Source organism: Daucus carota, chromosome 4 (assembly GCF_001625215.2).
Source record: "Daucus carota subsp. sativus chromosome 4, DH1 v3.0, whole genome shotgun sequence".
Taxonomy (NCBI): Eukaryota; Viridiplantae; Streptophyta; class Magnoliopsida; order Apiales; family Apiaceae; genus Daucus; species Daucus carota.
The window spans coordinates 27,929,635-27,949,239 of NC_030384.2; the positions used below are offsets into that span (position 1 = coordinate 27,929,635).

Genomic DNA, 19,605 nt, shown 5'->3' on the forward strand with positions numbered 1-19,605 from the left:
CTTCGGATCAAGAACTTATCTTATCAGGCCAGTAAATAACCCCCCCCCCCCCCCCCCAACACCAAACCCAAAAAAAAAAAAACACCTAGAGCAAAGCAACAGAAGATAATGTAAAAACCTAACATAAATCATGGAGGATGTGAGAAGCCAGGTAAGTTGACCCGGAGATATAGAATTCAATTGTCAATCACCAATTATGTACCCCAAACATGCACATAGTCATAAACTGATAATTTAAAAGCCACACACAATAAACTCTCTGGTTGCATAATATACTGGTTGTGCAAGAAGTCAGAAACACTAATTGCTCTTACATGTTTTAACACACCTGTTTGCTAATTGTTCTAAGATGTCTTCTATTAGACAATCAAACACCCACTGATCTTTTTCTACTCTGTTGACTTTTTTCTGAGGATAATACATCAGAGTTTCCTTTGAACTTTTAGTTCAGAAAGCTCCTCCGGGAGGTTCAGCACAATTTCTGCATATGCTTCAGGCAAACTCATAGTCCGCAGCGCATCTTCCGCATAGATTAGCCGCATCGGTACATCAGGATTTTCTGAGATTCCATTTCCTTTCCGCATTATTTCAGCACTTGAAGATTTTTTCACAGGCCATGCAAATACGCTTGCTCTAGTTGGTAAAATAGACAACAGATTCTCATATCTCAGACCAACAGTTATCTTACAATCACAATCGTCTAGCATGAATTCCACCATGTCATAGGGAAGACTGTGATAAAGTTCTCTTAGTTGATTACCATATAATTCCTGAATAAGGCGGACCTGCTCTCGTCGGTCAACATAAGCTTGCAACAATTCGCCAACATGATCTATAAATTTTATCGCATTTGAAGAGAGCAAATCATTTTCTGCTTTCTGTATCGGCAGGAAAAACGGAACTGTATGTTCGAGGACAGTCATCTTCTGAAGAAATGATTTGCTTTCAAGCACACAATGGTAATACTCACGAACATATCCACCAAACAATGCCTCATACCGGATGCCGATCCTTGCTCCACCAAGACAGCAAAGCATCTTTGTTCCGACTTTGTAGGTGATCTTTTCAGCAAGAGGAGATCTTGGTGATGACCTTGGATCCCCAGGCAATTGTACTGCCCTACTCTCAACCTCCATGTGAACCCTTTCCCTTATGGTGGCTAATAATCCATCATTCCATTCCTCACCATCTAAACAAATTTCTCGAGTTCTGGAGTAACAAGCAGCTTCGAATTCCCTCTGCAAACGCTCAAAAACAGTCCTGTCAGAGTCCCTGGAGAGACGCTCAGCTAGCTCCCCATGTCTTTTGAGGACACTGTTGAATCTTGCCCTCGTAGTCTCCAAGCTTGTATCATCTTTCTGCATAAATTTTGCGTCTCCCATTTCTGCACTGCAAATGGCCACAATTCAATTAATTAAAGGGTGACTTTTTTTGGTTCCATTATAAGCTCAATAGTCATCCACTTAAGTTAGATGAGATAATTTTAATATTTAGTGACTTTTCAATCCAGTAAAGATTCATCCAAATATATTATAATAAGAAAAAACATCCACATAGTGCTTATTCATTATAGGAACCTCTAAATTGCAGGAAAACTAAATCAATATATCCTCCCTGGTTCCATAATTATATATACACATTTCAAACTGACTGCGACTAACAACATTTAATAATTAACCTGTTTCGAAATTATATATACATTTCAACTGACTGCAACTAATATAACCATAAAACATTTCAAGAAATGCTGAAAAATATAGATACAAAGTTGCACGTCCCTCCATACAGGCCAAAAAAGCCAAAGCCAAAACCCCACCAATAACTATGAACAAGTAGCAAAAACAAGTGCCGCCCCAAAATAATTAATATTTGCTTGTTTGAATTTTAATACATAGGAATGGAGACTCCAAAATTTTATAATACAATTAGCCCAATTAGGTAATAATGGATGTAAGCTCCGTTAAATAGGTATTTAATTTTGAGAAAGAATGGGAAATTGTCAAGTATAGAGTACCCAGTTTGTTTGAGGATAAAAGAGAATCAGTTATTCGAATGGATCAACATGAATTGGCTCAAGTAACAAATGAATGAACCAATAACTTTTATCTTTTAAGCTCGATGCAAAATTAAAAAGATTATTCCCCACGAATAAGAAAGAAGTAAAAAGAATTCACTCCCTCCCGTACCCTGTCACCACGAATAAAAAGAAGTGAAAAAATTTACTCCCCTCCTTCCCTGTTATTACTTGCTTTCAACTTTTGCATTAAATAAATCACCAATGGACCTCCGACAAGTATCCCCAAGTAATTGCTTTCAACTTCTGCATTCATTAAATCACCGACGTACTTCAGACAAGTACCCCAAGCAAGTGCCCTCTCTCACTCTCTAAATATTACACACTCTTTCTATCTCTCTCTCTCAATACCGACAATTTCAAATTATAAGTTTATCCCAAAAATGTTAACATTATTCAAGATGCCAGAACCTAAATACGAAATGATGGTAGTGTGCATATAGAATGACCAATAGGCTATTAACAGAATCAATTCGATTAAAACACAAATACAACAAAAAAGCCATAATAAATGCATAAAAATATGAAAAAAGCTTTTATTTGAAGATTTAATAGACATGAAACAAAATTATATGCCTATGGTTTACTCAAGCCACATATTTTCTTGTTTATCCCTCCACATCTTCCGAGCATTTGAAGCCCGTTGCTTAAATTTAAAATAATGACTTGTGGCTTACAGTGTCTTAAAGTGTTAAGTCCTCCCCTTAAATTTAAATTGTTTGTTCGGGTAATTCTATATCATAGCTGACTTATGAGTTAAAAAAAAATAATAACCAAAAAAATTGATTGGTTATTTATTTTAGTGTTGAAATTAACTTTTACTAAAAAATAATAGATATAAAATAAGTTGATCAAGAAAGTACATCCTACCAACTTCTCAGTTTCCGGCTTATCTTTAATTTTAAGCCAACTTCTAACTTATTACAGAAACAACATAACAATTTTCAGCTTAAAGTCAAAAATAGTTTTTAAGTAAGCTCTATTTAGTGAAATCAAGGCATACACTTGTAAGATAATTACAAAGTAATCAAACTAGAACTAACTAATTAGTTGGCCATCAACAGAAAAAATACATATCTTAAAAACATTTAGGATTTAAGAGCTCCAGATATTGTGTTACATTAACACGCATAACGCTAACACACCAAGGGGCCCTTCGGATCATGGGATTCCAACCCCGTCAATAGGAATGGAAATGAGGTTTCAATACAAATACGCATTAGAATCTCATTCCCAGTCCCGTTATCCATGTTGATATCCCATCATCCAAACGGCACCTAGATAATGCATAATCTAAATAGCATCGGAGCAGGACAATTCGATCATTACTTGGTTTCAATTTCAGGGGTTTTATTACACTTCACAATTAAATTCAAACCCTAGTTCAATAATTGATATCATTTCACACTACAACAGTTAAAAAGGATTGATCAACAATTGCAAATTGGAATTAAACAAGAAATCCGACCCATTCAATAAACCCTACTCGGATCCTAGTAGTCTAGTACCCGACCGCAACGCAACTAATCAAAACAAAAAAAATTGGGTAGAAGAAAAGGGCGTGTTTAATGAACATACCTGGGAGTCGCCGGAAGTTCGCCGTCGGTGATCGTAAAAGCCGGTTACAGTGCAATTCACTTGAGAAGCTTCTAGAGAAATATGCACTGTATATACAAGTTATAACAGCTGGGCTCCACCATCTGTTTTTAATGTACTAGTATATCATTTTTATTTTTTTTTTGAGTAAATAGTATATCATTTAAACGATATTACTAATATTAAAAATGTATTGATATTTTATTTGGAGAACAATTACAATTTTGATTACATTTAAAGAATTTAGTATAATTAGTGATTCTGCAGTTTAAATGAATTTGTAAATTTTTAATCATTAATTGGTGATTATGTATTAGTTATTTAGTGTAGTTAAAATTATCAAGATTTGATAATATTTTATTCTCAAAGAAAAAAAGATGATAATTTTCAGTATCAATTATTTTATAATATACTCATTTTGTAAATGTATTTTAAGAAAGGTAAATTCTGTAAATTAACATACTTGTCATGTTGTCAATATATATTTTTAAAAAATTTAGATGTGAAATTACATTATCAGATAAAAAATTTTGTTTGTTGAATATATAAATAACTAAATAAGATATATTTAATAGTTATCACGTAGAATAACATAGTTATCATGTAGAGATATAAATCATCTTCATCATAATTATATTTTTACTTATAGATTTTTTAAACAAGATAATCGAATCTAAGATATATTTAATTATTTTTATTAAGATAAAAAATAAAAATTAAGTGATATTAATTTCTAATTATTTATATGTAAGGCTAGCTCATAAATAAACAAAGAACTCTATAGTATTGGTTATGATGTTTTGCAACATAATGTTTATGTTCATAGTAGGATTTTGAATCTTGCTAAACACCAACTATTAACAGATTTTATATTAGTTCAACTCTGCTATTGAAAATAAATATTTCATGTCAAGGTGATATTTTCTTCACTTAGTGCTATTAGATAACAATTGAACATCATGATAAAAAATATTAGAACGTTAATTTTGTACACTAACAATTCTAGTACAAAATAATAAATTTGTAGCTCATGCCCAATATTCTAGCCGTTGTTTTACTCTACTTTAATATAATTTTATTGTTCTCTCATTTTTATAACAACCTAAACACAGACACTCCGCTTTAAAACAAGTAATGAACTCGTTGTTCTATTTCATAACATAAGAAAATGTAGTATAGAATATGTTTATAAAGACAAGTTTTGTTCATTGAGATGTATATATGTGTGTGTTTACGCGCACGCCACACACACATATATATTTGTGTGTGTGCAAGCGCGTGTGTAACAGTGGATCCAGGATTTGTATCCATGAAAACTAACTTGTACGAAAAGAATCATAGGCAAGAAATAAAATTTTCAATATACTAACCTCTAGTGGTGGACGCTCTATAAGAATCTTGCCATCTAGCAAGAGAAAAAAAAAAGCGCTAGACATTACACGTCTTCCGCGTTTTAACCACTAGACGACAAAATATTTTTCCCTAATCTCAGCCATTCGCGACATCCAACGGCCGAGAGATCGATTTCTATATAAAAGTTCCCCACCAATCGATAGCTGGGGACCAGGATCCAAGCTGTTGGTTGTTGTATCTAACGGCCGAGAAATTGATTTCTGTTTAAAAGGTCCCACCAATCAATAGCTGGGGATCAGGATCTAGTAGATTAATATTATATTTTGTTAGAGCATCTCCAATAGTCTCCTAGTTGACTTCAAAATATAATATATAATATTATGCTCCTAGCGAGTTAGTACACTATTAGGAGTGTGAGCTCCAACAATGCTCTTTATACTCACTCCTCACATTATATTTTATTTTTATGTGAACTCCACCGTGATGGGCAAGGGTGCATATTTTATTATAAAAATTAAGTTAAGAGTCATGTAGTGGCTCCTAAAATAGAGGAGAGAGAAGAGGCTCCCAGTATTTTTAGAAGCCACTAAGAACAAATTCAACAATGTCCTAGCTCAAGGCTTAAAAATAATATAAAAAATCACGTCCGAGTGATCTGTGACATATTTACTTAAATTCTACTCCAACAATGTGTCTTTTTATCCTAACTATATATTTAATATTTTATTGTTAAGGGTGCTCTTCCATCATTAAAGAAGAGAATGTGTGTCTTATAAAATATAGGATAGAGCAAGGAGAGAGGTGCCTGATTTGTCCTAGTGATATGGGAGCATCTCCCAGAGACTTTTAAATAGACTCCTAACTCAAGACATAAAGAGAATGATCAAAAATTAAGCTTCAAGAGGCTTTTAGTGTTTTTTAAAAAACTTAAGAGCTCTTATCTCCCCTCAATTAAGAGCTCTTAACTTGTTTTAATAATAAAAAAAGCATTCCCTCAACTACATGAATTTGAATCGTTGACATATTGGGTTTAAATATGACTTAAATATACAATAGTGAGAGAATATAGAGAGCATTATTGGAGTTAGGGCTGAGCATTCGGTCGGTTCGGTTCACCGAAACGAACCGAAAGAACCGAAAACCGCATTAGCATTTTTTCCCGGACCAAACCGGACTAAAATTATGTTATGGACCGAATTGGAACCGAACCGAAATAATACGGTTCGGTTCGGTTCTTCATGTAAGAACCGAATTTTTCTACAAAAAGAATGAAACAACAAGTCTTACAAATTTAAAATCCAGTTCACACACCAAACCAACTGCAGGCTACAGTTTGAAATAAGCGTGGAATGATGCCAGTTTGTTGATGTGCAGGCTGCAGACATTTATTCTCCGAGCATCAGTCTCCAAGCATCAGTGAGCATCAGTCTCCGATGGTTGATTACAGATATTTGGATAGATATTATAAATCGTGTATGCTGAATCACTGATTACTCCTTGTGCTTTGTTAATGGTTACTGACTTACTGGGTAGATGTAGGGGTGAGCAAAAATTCGAATAAATCCGAAACCGCTAAAAACTATAAAACCGAACCGAACCCGAAACCGTAAATTTAAAAACCGAACCCGAAACCAATTATGCGGTTCCAGTTATAGCTAGGAACCGATCCGAAAAAACCCGAACCGATCCGATTTTTAAAATATTATATATATAATATTTTATATTTATAATATTTATAGTAAGATTTAAATTTTAACAATACAAAGTTACATATACATTTACTAAAAATATAGAATTACTGGGATATTTTGGACTTGGGCTTGTGCTTAGTCTGATTACTGTTTTCGATTAAGCCAATAGTTTTAGTTCGTGTTACACATTGTCGCATTCTTCAAACTTGCTGATTGCAAAATTTAAGTTTAGACATTTGTTCTGCAAGATTACAGAATACTGATAAAATGTAACCAATCCTAAGTTGAGGTTTAACTAGAAAAACTGCACTGTTTGAATTCACTCATGCACTATACACCTGAGGTTGTCTCTGCAGAGCAGAACTCAGAAATTAGGTTGTCTTGCACTTTAGTATCAGTAGTATTAATATTCATGTAAACTTCGGATGGATGCATAATTTTTACTTAAATTTTAATTATTCATGTATAATTATTCTTTCTTTTTTTTTTCATGCGGTTTTATAACCGAAATCGAACCGATAAAAACCGAATCCGAGGATTTGGAACCGAAACCGAATCCGCGGATGAGGTTGCGGTTGAGGTTTTCGATTTCTAAAACCGAGGGCATGCAGTTCCGGTTGCGGTTTTATCCAAAAACCGCACCGAACCAGGATCCGCTCTACCCTAGGTTGATGTTAGGGTTTAGGCGGGGGCGGCTGAAATGGGTTTGGATGTTTGGCTGTCTGCTAGGCAAAACGTATCCGTATAAGTTATATATATTTTATTAATATAAATTGTTCGGTTCTTTCGGTTCGAAATCGAATTTTTTTCAAAAGGACAGGACCGAACCGTAATTTAATTCGGTCCGGACCGAAAAACCGAGAAAAACCGAATTTCTGGAAAAAAAAAACCGAACCGGACCGAATTTTCACAGTTCGGTTCGGTTCTTCGGTTCTGGTTCCGTTTTGCTCAGCCCTAGTTGGAGTTGACACTCTTAAAATTACACTATATTACTAAGAGCCATATTTTTTATATTATACTCAAGAGCCTATTACGAAACTCTTGGAGATGCTATGAGGCCTCACTAGGACACTATTGAGTTAATCTTTTTTTTTCCTTTTTTATCAAATGTCTTAAATTTTACTCCCTCCGTCCCTATTTATCTGTCCACTTTGGAAGTAAAAATTTGTCCCTATTTATCTGTCCATTTATACTTTCAAAACTAATTTAATGATAATTTTTCAAATATATCTCCATAATTTCAATTTTCAAGACTTGACTTATTTAAAACTTGGTTGAATTCATGTTTTCAAGACATAAAGTAGAGGTATTCCACCATTTTCAAGATATTAATTAGAGGTATTTAATAAAAAAGTTTATACAATCAATTATTCCTTGGTATGTGTTTTTTTTTTCCAAAATGGACAGATAAAAAGGGACGGAGGGAGTAACTTGTTTTTGTTAGGATCTAAACTTTAACTTAAGACGTCATATAAAACATTTCTTGAACTTGCTCTAAAAGCCTCTTAGAGCTCTATTTTTTCTCATACTCCTTATTTTTGGATTTAAGTACCTATTCAGAAGTCCCTAAGAAATGGTCTTATGAAGCAACATATAAAACGATATAAAATGTTTTGTAAGTATCATATTGGATACAAGAGAGGGGATAGATATAGGAGGAAATTATTATATTTTTTTATAATTACAAAACTAACATTTTTAGATAAAATATAGAACAAATCGTTGGAACGGATATGCTATTTTAGAAATAAAAACCATTTATTTTATTCTAAGTCGTGGAGATAGCCACGCTTATGTTATGCTATTATTATATAGCCGCTCTTATGTAATGTTAATTTCGGGCCGGGGACATGTTTCTTTAACTATTTTTGAGCATGGTTTTGAAAAAAATCCTATCTTTGAGCAAAAATCTCACCTCAATATATCTGTATTGTGATCTCTGCAAGTCTCACAGGGCCCTGTGGTAGGTGTTAATTTCTTTTTCACTATATTCTTATTGTTATTTTTGTTATTTTCTCACTTCAAATTAAAAAATCCCCAGTATATGTTTGCTCTTATGTCTAACTGAAGTTCTTTTATCTTATCACTAATCAGATAGTGTTGTTATACAATTGTTGCTGCAGATCTTGAAAACCCATATGGGTTTTTTAATTTGTTGTTTCTTTTGAATTCATTGAATAATTTTTAGGAGTCACAAGTGTTTGTAATCTACCATGTGAGCTTAAAGAGTTGGGCTTTACTAAAATTGGCTATCTTTTTGTTAGTTGATTGCTGAATTCCATATTGAAATGAAGTCGGAGACGTCGATAAATGATTTGCAGAGGGATACTTTAAGTGATATCTTATCAAGACTACCTGCAAGAACCCTTTTGAGTTGTCAATGTGTGTGCAAAAGATTTAATCAACTGATTAGAAACCCCGATTTCATTACTAGCCATCTTAATCGTGCCACTTCCACGACTGATGCTGATATTTGTTCTATATCGGTTCTTAGTTTTGATGAGGAAGATAGGGATAGAAGCTTCACTGATCATATGCTTGTTGAGAGCTCAAAAGATAATGAGTTTGAGCTTTCGTTTTCGTATGTGAAGCATCTTAATCCGATTACGAGTCAGTTTGTTGTGATTGGTAGCTGCAATGGTTTGTTTTGTGTTGACCTGAGAGCCCCTGATGAGAGATGTGCATCTTATATTTTGTTGTGGAATCCTGTTACGAAACAAAATAGGTATCTTCCCAAACCCCAGATCGATGCTTTGGGCAAAGGGGTCAACATTGTTCAAGCTTTTGGTTTCGAACCTGAAACTAATGATTACAAGGTTGTAAGGATTGTATATTACCATAGTGCTGAAAATTCTGGTGCCATGTCAGATGAAGATGACATGTTCGTGATGCAAATGGAGGTGTTTAAAATGAGTGAGGATTGTTGGACCACTTTTCAAGCAAGTACCTTGCTCTGTTCTGCGGACAGCAATATGTCACTGGAGGAAGAGCCCGTGTTGCCACTTGAAATTCGGAAATCTTCTCCTGTGTTTTTGAAAGGAGCATTTCATTGGCTTGCTATAGATCCGAGAAATCACGAAGACAGTCAAAGTGCTATAGTGTCATTTGACCTTAAAGATGAGCAGTTAAGACTAATAACTGTGTTGGATTCTTGCAGACAAGGGGGTAAACTTGTTCTGATAAATGATTTGCTTTCCCATATTGTTTCTCATCAACCAAGGGATGGGGTGGCATATGATATATGGGTAATGAATAGCTATGGGGTCAAGGATTCCTGGACTAAGCAGTTTTCTGTTAAAGAGTCTCTTGGAACTCTATGGCCATTGGGATATTGGAGAAGTGATCTTTTGCTAATGATTGAGATTCTACGTGGGAAGAGGAATGTGTTTTCTTATAATCTTAGCACTGGGGCAAGAAAGAACCTGCCATATCTCGAAAATTTTAGTTTTCTTGGCTTTTGTACATATGTTGAAACTCTGGTTCCTCTGAGCTAGAGATGCTGACATGCTCTCAGCCTGGAAACACTTAACAGAGGATCGATGAGGTACAACTTGAACCCATCTTTCTTGTGACACGTTTATAATGGCGTAGCTATTACCCAAGAGACAGTTTGCTACTTGTCACCAATTCACTGTGAAGTACAAAAGGAGATAGATAAATGAACAAAAGAAGACTGTTTGTTCAAATGTTTTTTTGTTTAAATTATGTATTATGACTTGAGATACCACATCCCATGATCATATTTTTGCTTTAGAATTTGGAAAAAATGATGACATTGGTAAAATAGGGAATCTTAAAAAATGAATCATACATTTCATACTTGTGGGTTTTGTAATGAATTCTGGCGATATTTTAATATTTGTAATGATATAAAGATTGTTTATATAGTTGTCTTGCTCTGATTTAGAAAAAACATGAATGCCTGTTGAACAAAGATTCTTATCTACTTTTTCAATTTTAAGAACATTGGACTTGTAGATTAATCTGATAAAAAATGAATTCTGAGTTTGTGAGCAGTATAGTTTGAGATGAGAAGGAGAGTTTATAATATTTACAATATCAAGCAGTGGAAGCTGATAAACTTGGTGGTTTCTGTAGTGACAGTAAATATGCCAATGATGTTGGACAACTAGGATATCAAAGTAAATTGTGGATCATTCTTTCCATGGTACGACTCTTCGGTTAGATAAACTGGTAAAGTTCAAGCTTAAGACTTTCAATTTGGACAAATATCTATTAGAAGTTCTCTTTCAATCCCTTACCTACCATCAGACTCTGAGTTGTTTCATTGTTGATTAAAAATCCGTTCCATATCTATACACTATGTTAGCAATATGATTTTCTTATCTTAAACAACTTTGTACATTTTCATGCCACTTAGTTGTACAGGTCATATCATGACAAGGAGCAGTATAACAGTGACCGGACAATGGTAAACACTTGTTTTGGAGCTGCTAGGTTAGTCAAAATTAAAATCTTGAATGATTGCAAGTTCTTGCAAATTTGGAGCCCAGCCATCATATGATACCCATCACTCCGCTAATATATAATTATGTATTAGTACAATATCGTAGCTTGGAATTAACTATTTTCTCTAATTTCAATTTTAGTAAATTTATACTGGCTGACTTGTAGATTTTGCTGCTAGCCATATATATGCTAACTAATCCTTCCTTATTTGTGTACATAGGAGATTGGTGTGCAATTCAATCTTGTTCAATTGGACTAGATACTAAATTCTCATGACAAGTTTATAGCCCTTTCATATACAAATCTGTTATGATATCCTTGTTAGAATAGTGAACTCCCGTTTAAGATAATAACCAGCAGCGTGCAATGGTTGGTGGGGTTGGAGTTTGCTAAAATTAACTATCTATGTTAAGTATGAACATTAGTCGAAATGTATTCCTTTGACTGGTAGATGCAAGTATTTAAAGTAATGCCTGCAATCAATTATTTGAAAACAGTAGATTACCAGCTCTCCACATTCTTAAAAGACTTTACAATCTTCTCTTGCTTTGCGCACCCATTGCCTCGAGTTATATATGTATCCTCGTTTCTGGTTTCTTTTCCTCATCAACCATCCTCAGCACTCTAACAAGGGCCTGCAACCTTGAGTGGGAATACCACATTCCGTAATAGAATGTCTCTGGTTATGATAGAATCCTGCAACCTTGAGTGGGAATACCACATTCCGTAATAGAATGTCTCTGGTTATGATAGAGGCCATGTTTGAGAATTAGCGGTTAGCGGTTAGCGGTTAGCTGTTAGCGGATTGAATTAGATGTTTTGACTAGCTGATTAGAGTAGATGTTTTGACTAGCAGATTGAATTAGCTCTTTCTCGTAAAACTGTTTGGTAAATAGCTGATTTATTAGCTTTTTCTGACACAAACCAAAACCTCTAACCCAAAAAGCTCCTCAAAGTAGCTTTTTCAAAATTAGCTCTTTGAGTCCAAACATCTATTCCAATCCGCTAATTACCAAACATTAATATTAGCGGATTCTAGTGGTCAAATCTCTAAAACACTCCAAACCTCTAATTTTGTCTCAAATTAACTTCCAAACAGGATCAGAATATTTATGTTGTTACTGGCTTTCTACCCTGAATTAGTTCAATTTTCTTAGGCGTCGGGGTCCATGACAATCGACTGATCCAACAATTTTTCTACGATTTTTTTATAGCTGAAAAACATAACACTTGAATTTTTATGTGAATGCAGGGATTCACATCGTTTATCCATGCTTTACACCCATTACAGGGTTTCTATATTCTGTGTATCAGGCATCATTAGACTCTAAGATTGCGTTCACTTGGATGGAATGGGACACGGATAAAATGGAATGGAAAAATATAAAGAAATTTTATAGAGAAAGAAGAAATTATAAGAAAATAGTGACTAAATTGAGTGAGTCTAAATTTTTATGATGAAGATTACAGGGAAACACAACGAATGAGCATTCCTTCCGAAACATAACGAATGAGCATTCCTTCCGAAACATGTGGGTTAGATTCTATTTCAAATAGTTGGAATGGAATGATCGAAGTAATAAAAATTATAGTCATTTTCTCTAATCACACCTTCTCTGGAGTACAAATTTCACTTCGTTCTCATTTCATTCTATTACATCCAAATGAACACAGTCTAAGGTTGTTAAGGTGGGATTCATTGGAGGCAGATGACATAGGTGTTCTTTTATACTCCCTCCGTTTCTTTTTACTTTACTCGTTTGAAATATCGGGACTGTTCATAACATGAGACAAATAATTAATTTGCGCGAAATCTATAAGACTAAATATAGTCATGAGTGATCTTATTGGATTCGTATTTATGAGTATTTTAATATGACAAAGTTTTTATATTCAATACTAATATGAAACTAAAGATATTAACGATAGAAAGTGTGCGTTGGCAAACGTGTCTAAGGCAGACATGAAAAGTAATCAGAGACAGAGAGCAACTTGAGTTTGCCTTTACCTTTACCTAAGGCAGACATGAAAAGTAATCACAGTCTAAGGTTGTTAAGGTGGGATTCATTGGAGGCAGATGACATAGTTGTTTTCTTGCAACTCCGAGCGTCTGGCTGCATGGGTTGTCTGGATGAATTTTCTCTTGTGTTATTGTGATCAGTGTTATAAACATGATTGTATTTTATGAAAGCTGGTTAAAGTGAAATACATCAGGATTCAACAAGTTGGCTAGTAATTTTTGTTTGGGGAAAATTCTCTGTTTACAGTACTCCTCTGTTTATTTAAGCTTCTCCTCTTTGATATGTCGGGACTATTCATAACATGACACAAATTACTAATTTACGTCTAATTTATAAGACTAAATATAATCATGAGTGATCTTGTTGGATTCGTATTTATGAGTACTTTAATACAGTGAAGTTTTTATATTTAATACTAATACAAAATTAAAGATATTAATAATCAAAAGTGTATGTTAGCAAACGTGATAAAAGCAAACAGAAAAAGTATTAAGAGACGGAGAGAGTACCATTTAATAGTTGACTTTTTCTACTGGTATCAAAGTAAATTGAAACGGATGGATCTATGCATACTGCTCCTCCGCGGCAACTGTGCTAGATAATAAATGAGCAGTACCTAACAAGTTGTCTAGAAAATAGTACTCCTTCCGTTTCAATTTAAATATCCACTTTCAAGAAAAATTTTTGTTTCAAATTATTTGTCCACTTCAACTTTCAATGCAGAATCATATTTCCAAAATCAATTCTACTCCACATATCTTTTATTTATATTTCCTAGATCAATATCACTCGACATATTTTGATCATTTAATGCAATTAATTTGTGAATATTCACTTTTCTTAAATTGTGTGATTTTTTTATAGTGGATATCTAATTTGAAACAGAGAGAGTACTACAGTAGTAGTAAATGGTGAATGTACCTAAAACAATTTTGTCTTGTATAGCCCTGAAGATACGAAGATTCGGTTCGGTTAATCAACTATCAAAGCGAAACAATCTAAGTAATTGGAAGGGATAAAATTATTATAAATATTTGTATCATATATATACAAAAATCTTAATTTGGTTTATTTTAATAAATTGTGAGTAGTGAATGATGGCCTATTTTATTTAATTTCATATTGCATGTAGTAATTTTTTTATGATTTTTCATATAATTATCTTTTGATCAATGTGATTGGTGTGTATTAATCTAATTGTTAGTGACTTGCATTATGATTTTTTATTTGATCATTAGTATCTTGGTTTGAAATTAGTAACATATATTTTTCAAGTACAGATTTGTCTGATCCAAGCGTATCTTCTCTTTTTTACAATATTATATTCCTACAATATTATTTTTCTGCCCTAACGGTTAGAGGCTCAGAGCCGTAAACGAGCCGAGAAACTTGACTTGACTCAATAAAAAACTCAACTCGGTTCGGTTCATTAATAAGTTCAAGTTTGATCAACCAAACATTTTCAATAAATTTAATGTGTCGACCCAAGCTTGTTAAATGTCCGACTCGACTCAATCTAATTCGACTCGAACTTGAATTCGGCTCGATACATATGAATTCAATTTGATAAACTATATACACAAAATCACTTAATTTAAAAGTTGAAATTAGACGATCACAAAAAATTAAGAAGTTTTTTCATATATACCCATATTAAAAAGATTTTTTTGCAAAAATACTGTTATTTTTTAAACAAATTGCAAATATATTATTTTCCAAAAAAATGCAAAAATACGGTGGTTGCATCTGCAACCATATCCGCAACTCGTAGCAACTTTATATGCAACCACAAATGCAATTTTTAAAAAATCTGCTAAAAATTATTTTTAATTGCAAAATAGGTTGCAAGTATTTGAAAATAGAGTGCCCCTGCGGGGTCATATTAATATAACAAAAGCAACTCTAAAATCAACTCAAAACAAACATTATCTCTAATTTTACATACTTGTATAACATCTTCCTTATGTTTGAAATGCCCAGAGACTAAAGTCAGGGCTAATCAAAACAAATCCTCCATACTTAGTCGCCTCCGGTTTATACTCCCATTTTCGTCAGGGGTTAAAAGTCGGTGGTGATTTTGCCGCTAGGAGAAGAAGTCGCCTTCATGGTGCGTTGTTCGATTGATGACAAGATTAGGGTTGGGTGTTGAAAAAAAGCGAAGAAGAGAGCGGCAATGATTGATGGATTGTGACATGAGAAAATAGAGGTAAGAATGATAGGAGGTGGAGGAAAGGACACTAGAGAGGTGAAGCAGCGATTGGTGATGGTGTATGTACTGAGAAGAGAAGATAGATGACGACTGATCGTGTTCGTATTTATGCAAATATTTTGTGCAAATGTATTAATATAACGTATTTGTGCAATAATTTGAGGCAGCCGACGGTTTTGCAAATTTTATGGCCACATGTGGGCATTTTTGTGAAATTCCCTAAAATTAATTCATAATATACTGAGGAGTGTGATGATTGATTTAACACTACTCCATCAAATAGTTCATAAGTAAAATCCAATATTAGTACTGTGCAACTCGAGGTTACTTGGCTCACAAATTCATAATACAAAATCCAAATTTTAATACCATGTTACTAGCATTTTTTTGAATATGTATAAAATATAATTCCAAATAAGTTTGAACGGGTATATGTGGTAATGACTCGTGGGTACCCTTCATCGAACCGAATGCCATATTATAATCAATCACTAATAAGTTATAATTTCATATTTTTGGTTCTATTCTTTTTATTTTGAAAATTTTAATTATTATTATTATTATTTAAGTGTGTGATGAAGTAAAAGTCTCAAAACGAAAAAATGATAAAATATTTGTAGATCGACTCGATATCGATTCTACTCGAGTCATTAAGAATTAGAACTCGACTCAGTCGGTGAAGAACTCGAGTTGGAAAAAAAAAAGATCGATAAAAAAATCGAGTTTGACTTGATTCGATAAAAAAACGACTCGAACTCAATAAAACTCAATCTGACTCTGTTAATTTATGGCCTTAGTCAAATTGATGGTAATTTTACATGCTATTCGCGGCTCCATACCTGTCCTGCACCGGGATTCGAGATGAGCTGATTTTTCTTCCCCTTGTGATTTCTTGGGGAAAGGACTTTGAGTTGACTTCGAAAACATTAAACATATGCAATTCATAAAGCTCTGCATATGTATTCGCTTTAGTTGACCATCAGGAAGTTTTGGTCAAGATATCGATATATATCAGCTAACCACATATCTTCACTCTCAGTCTTCACTAAGTTATCAGGTACCACTTCGTTCTCGTTCTCAATCTCTGACTCTGAAGCTTCCGAATTGTTGGTACATATATACATTTACCTGCTTTCACTGTTGATCTTCATTATAATGCGGTAATATTATCTTTGTGCACATGTGGCTCTAAATGTTTCTACTCCATTTCTTTTGCTAATTTGTGGCTTGTTGGATAGATATATAAATTATTTGTGTGGTTTGCGTTTTCGTGCCCTGAAATCCCTTACCCTCTTATGATATCTTCAAACTAGCCGACGGTATTGACTAAAATGGTTGGCTAAATTAGTATTGAATATGCAGGACATTGGTGTTATCGTGTTTTGATAAGACTTTATTTATTGGCCAGATGTAGATGCACGTAGTTTTCATTAATTCCTCCATTCCAAATCAAACTAGAGTTTGTTTTTATTATTACTCCCTCCGTCCTTTTACATGTCCTTTTAAAAAAAATTACGCATCTTAAGAAAAAATTAATTAAGTATTTGGTTTTCTTGTTTACCCATGATAAGTACACTAAATTAAATTGATTTATATGTATATGTGTGATAGTCAAACATTAAAACTTGTATTCAAAAGGTATTATTTGGGAAAACATTCAAAAAAATGTTTTGAAAATAGAAATGAGACAAGTATTTTGAGACAAAGTTTTTTCTCAAAAGGAACATGTAAAAGGGGATGGAGGGAGTATTACGGAATACGGATTCAAACTAGAGCTTAATCTTATAAATTTGTAATGAATGCTGATTTTCTTGGCCAGCCTCCGGAAGCCACAAAAGAGGATTTATAAGCTTTTATTAGCAGAGATTTGATCATGAATTTTCATTTCTTTCCTTAGTCTCCAACCAAACAGGATTTTCTTTTAATATGTTCACATCAATGAATTAGATGCAGAAAACAATAGAAATGCAGACAAGAACCAGCAGTTTCAAAGGAAGGATAACAAAGAATTACTCTGAGCATAATGCACAGAAGTATTCTGAATGGGTCCGAGCTGTTAATGGCACACTAGGTCTGCTGCGGAGCAGACCACACGACTCGAGTACTTACAGAGTTCCCACAAAACTCCGAGCAACACAACCTGGAGTATACACTCCTCAAGTGGTATGCATTGGTCCTTTTCATCTAACCACGCCTGCATTACGAGCTACAGAGGAGCTGAAATGGAGATATATGTTAGCTTATATCGATAGAGTAGTAGAAACAGACACAAAAAACATTCGAAACAATGAGTTAGGGGGTGTGCACGATGAAAAATCCGCTCAAATATCGGCCTTGAATAAATGTTGTGAAGTTGTATCAGGACTGGAACAAGATGCTCGAGCATGGTATGCTGAAGATATCAATTTAGACAAGCATCAGTTTGTTGAGATGTTGCTCGTTGATGCTTGTTTTATACTCGAACTCTTTTACAGGTGCAATGTGATGACCATTAAAAAGTTCAAAGAACATCATATCCCATCAACCCATGAGGATCAGGTCCAATTTGAGTCATTAGCAGGTAATTACACGATGGTGACTTCACTGACATTTGATTTAATGCGACTAGAGAACCAAATCCCGTACTTCATTCTGCAGAAGCTTTTTGACATAATGCCAAGTTCCAAGAGATTAATATTCAGTGGAACACAGGAACTATCTCTTCGACAGCACATCCTCTGTTTTTTCCACCATATTCCAATATTGCGTATAAATGTTTTTGAACTTGACAGTAACATCCAGGATGCCACCTACAGTCATATACTCGACGTGTTGTGCAAAGTTTGCAACCTCACCTCATGGGCATTACCCTTACATTTAACCTACGGAACATGGGGATTCAAAAGATGTTCAACAGAATTGATCAAGGCCGGCTTTCAGATTGCTCGTCGTCAGAGATCAGACAGTATGAGCATAGTCGACATACAATTCGACAAGGGATTGATTTTAATCCCGTCAATCATCATAGACAAATCAACTGTCTCATTATTGAGGAATCTCATTGCTTTAGAGCAGACCAGAAGTGGCGGACAAATTATTACCTCATACGTCATACTCATGAGCACGTTGATTCGTACCCGAGAAGATGCAGATATATTTGAACGGTTAGGCATCCTACAGAATCCAACAAAACATCCGGATCTTACAGGCTTCTTTACAAGTTTCTGTCGCGAAGTTCTTTCTGAGCGCTTCTATTTTAGAGATTTGTGCAATGAGGTTGAAAACTATGAAATCCCTTTATGGAGGTGGTACAGAATGAAAGGATACATGAGTATTACATGGTTGAGATGGAAAAAATCTTTGAAGGACTTGAAGCGTGATTACTTCGGAAATACATGGAGTTTTATAGCATTCTTAACTGCTTTTTTTGTCATACTTCTGACTCTCTTGCAGACTTTCTACACTGTGCGAGCTTATTATCCTCCATACCATTAAACGTTGCAAATTCCATGTGATCTGTATTTATAATGATATTCTTTTAGTGATAATTTTAATTATATAAGTTTTTCTCGATTGATTATTTTATCCATTTTCAAGATACCCAAAATTTATAATAGTATATATATATGAGGTATATATATGTATAAATAAATTAATTAATTTTATGGTATTAATAGAAAAATGACTATTGTTATGAGACATGTATTTACATTTTCTTTAAGAATCACGTTGTTTCAGGGTGTTGCACAACACTTTATTACATGTAAATTGTTGTGTTGCTCAATCTCACACAACGGTCCGCACCGTTGTCTGATGTGTGTATCAGACGGCGCCTCGATAGACCACGGTTTTGCAGGGGTTCAGACAACAGGCGAAAACTATCATATGATGCTGTTTTTTTTGTAGTGTAGGTCTTATAAGTGATTAAACTGTTTAGGAAATAAGTAGAAGTCCTAAAACAAAACTAGCATTCTCAGCTTCTTATAAGTACTTCTGGCTTTTTACACAAAAGAGTGTACAAGTTGGCTTAATGGCGGAAAAAGCCAGAAGCCTCGTGATAAGTCCAAATATGTATGACTCCGGTCATGGAAGGAGGGGGGAGTCTAGAGGGGGCCGTGGCCCCTCTGAGATTTTTGGTAATTTTTGCTTATATAGTATTACAAAAATATTTCAATCACAAAATTAGGGACAAAAACAATGATATGTGTTAAG

The 19,605-nt window shown here is 34.1% G+C and overlaps 3 protein-coding genes across 8 annotated transcripts; 2 read left to right on the forward strand and 1 right to left on the reverse strand.

Moving 5' to 3' along the window:
- Positions 1–227: 227 nt before the first annotated feature.
- On the reverse strand, positions 228–3,777 carry LOC108216580 (uncharacterized). 2 transcript variants are annotated; one of them, XM_017389373.2, is made up of 2 exons: positions 3,653–3,777; positions 228–1,389 (listed from the first exon to the last, which is right to left on the reverse strand). In XM_017389373.2, the coding sequence occupies exon 2, from the start codon at positions 1,380–1,382 to the stop codon at positions 423–425; it is 960 nt and encodes a 319-aa protein (XP_017244862.1). In that variant the 5' UTR covers positions 1,383–1,389; positions 3,653–3,777; the 3' UTR covers positions 228–422. The 2 variants fall into 2 exon arrangements, with proteins under 2 accessions (XP_017244862.1, XP_017244863.1); XM_017389374.2 differs by having other exon boundaries at positions 228–1,384; positions 3,653–3,768.
- A 4,722-nt stretch (positions 3,778–8,499) lies between these two features.
- Positions 8,500–11,297, forward strand: LOC108216604 (F-box protein At3g07870). Of its 4 annotated transcripts, XR_010291557.1 has the most exons (5): positions 8,507–8,576; positions 8,607–8,677; positions 8,979–10,258; positions 10,813–10,908; positions 11,096–11,293. XR_010291557.1 is itself a non-coding variant. In XM_064092709.1 (3 exons), the coding sequence occupies exon 3, from the start codon at positions 9,003–9,005 to the stop codon at positions 10,206–10,208; it is 1,206 nt and encodes a 401-aa protein (XP_063948779.1). In that variant the 5' UTR covers positions 8,507–8,576; positions 8,607–8,677; positions 8,979–9,002; the 3' UTR covers positions 10,209–10,597. The 4 variants fall into 4 exon arrangements, 2 of the variants coding, with proteins under 2 accessions (XP_017244898.1, XP_063948779.1); XR_010291556.1 differs by having other exon boundaries at positions 10,813–11,297; XM_064092709.1 differs by lacking the exons at positions 10,813–10,908; positions 11,096–11,293 and having other exon boundaries at positions 8,979–10,597.
- Positions 11,298–16,204: 4,907 nt separating this feature from the next.
- On the forward strand, positions 16,205–18,960 carry LOC108217620 (UPF0481 protein At3g47200). 2 transcript variants are annotated; one of them, XM_064091324.1, is made up of 3 exons: positions 16,212–16,471; positions 17,362–17,801; positions 17,889–18,936. In XM_064091324.1, exons 2-3 carry the CDS (start codon positions 17,362–17,364, stop codon positions 18,886–18,888), a joined length of 1,440 nt encoding a protein of 479 aa, XP_063947394.1. In that variant the 5' UTR covers positions 16,212–16,471; the 3' UTR covers positions 18,889–18,936. The 2 variants fall into 2 exon arrangements, with proteins under 2 accessions (XP_017245948.1, XP_063947394.1); XM_017390459.2 differs by having other exon boundaries at positions 16,205–16,471; positions 17,362–18,960.
- The last annotated feature ends 645 nt before the right edge of the window (positions 18,961–19,605 follow it).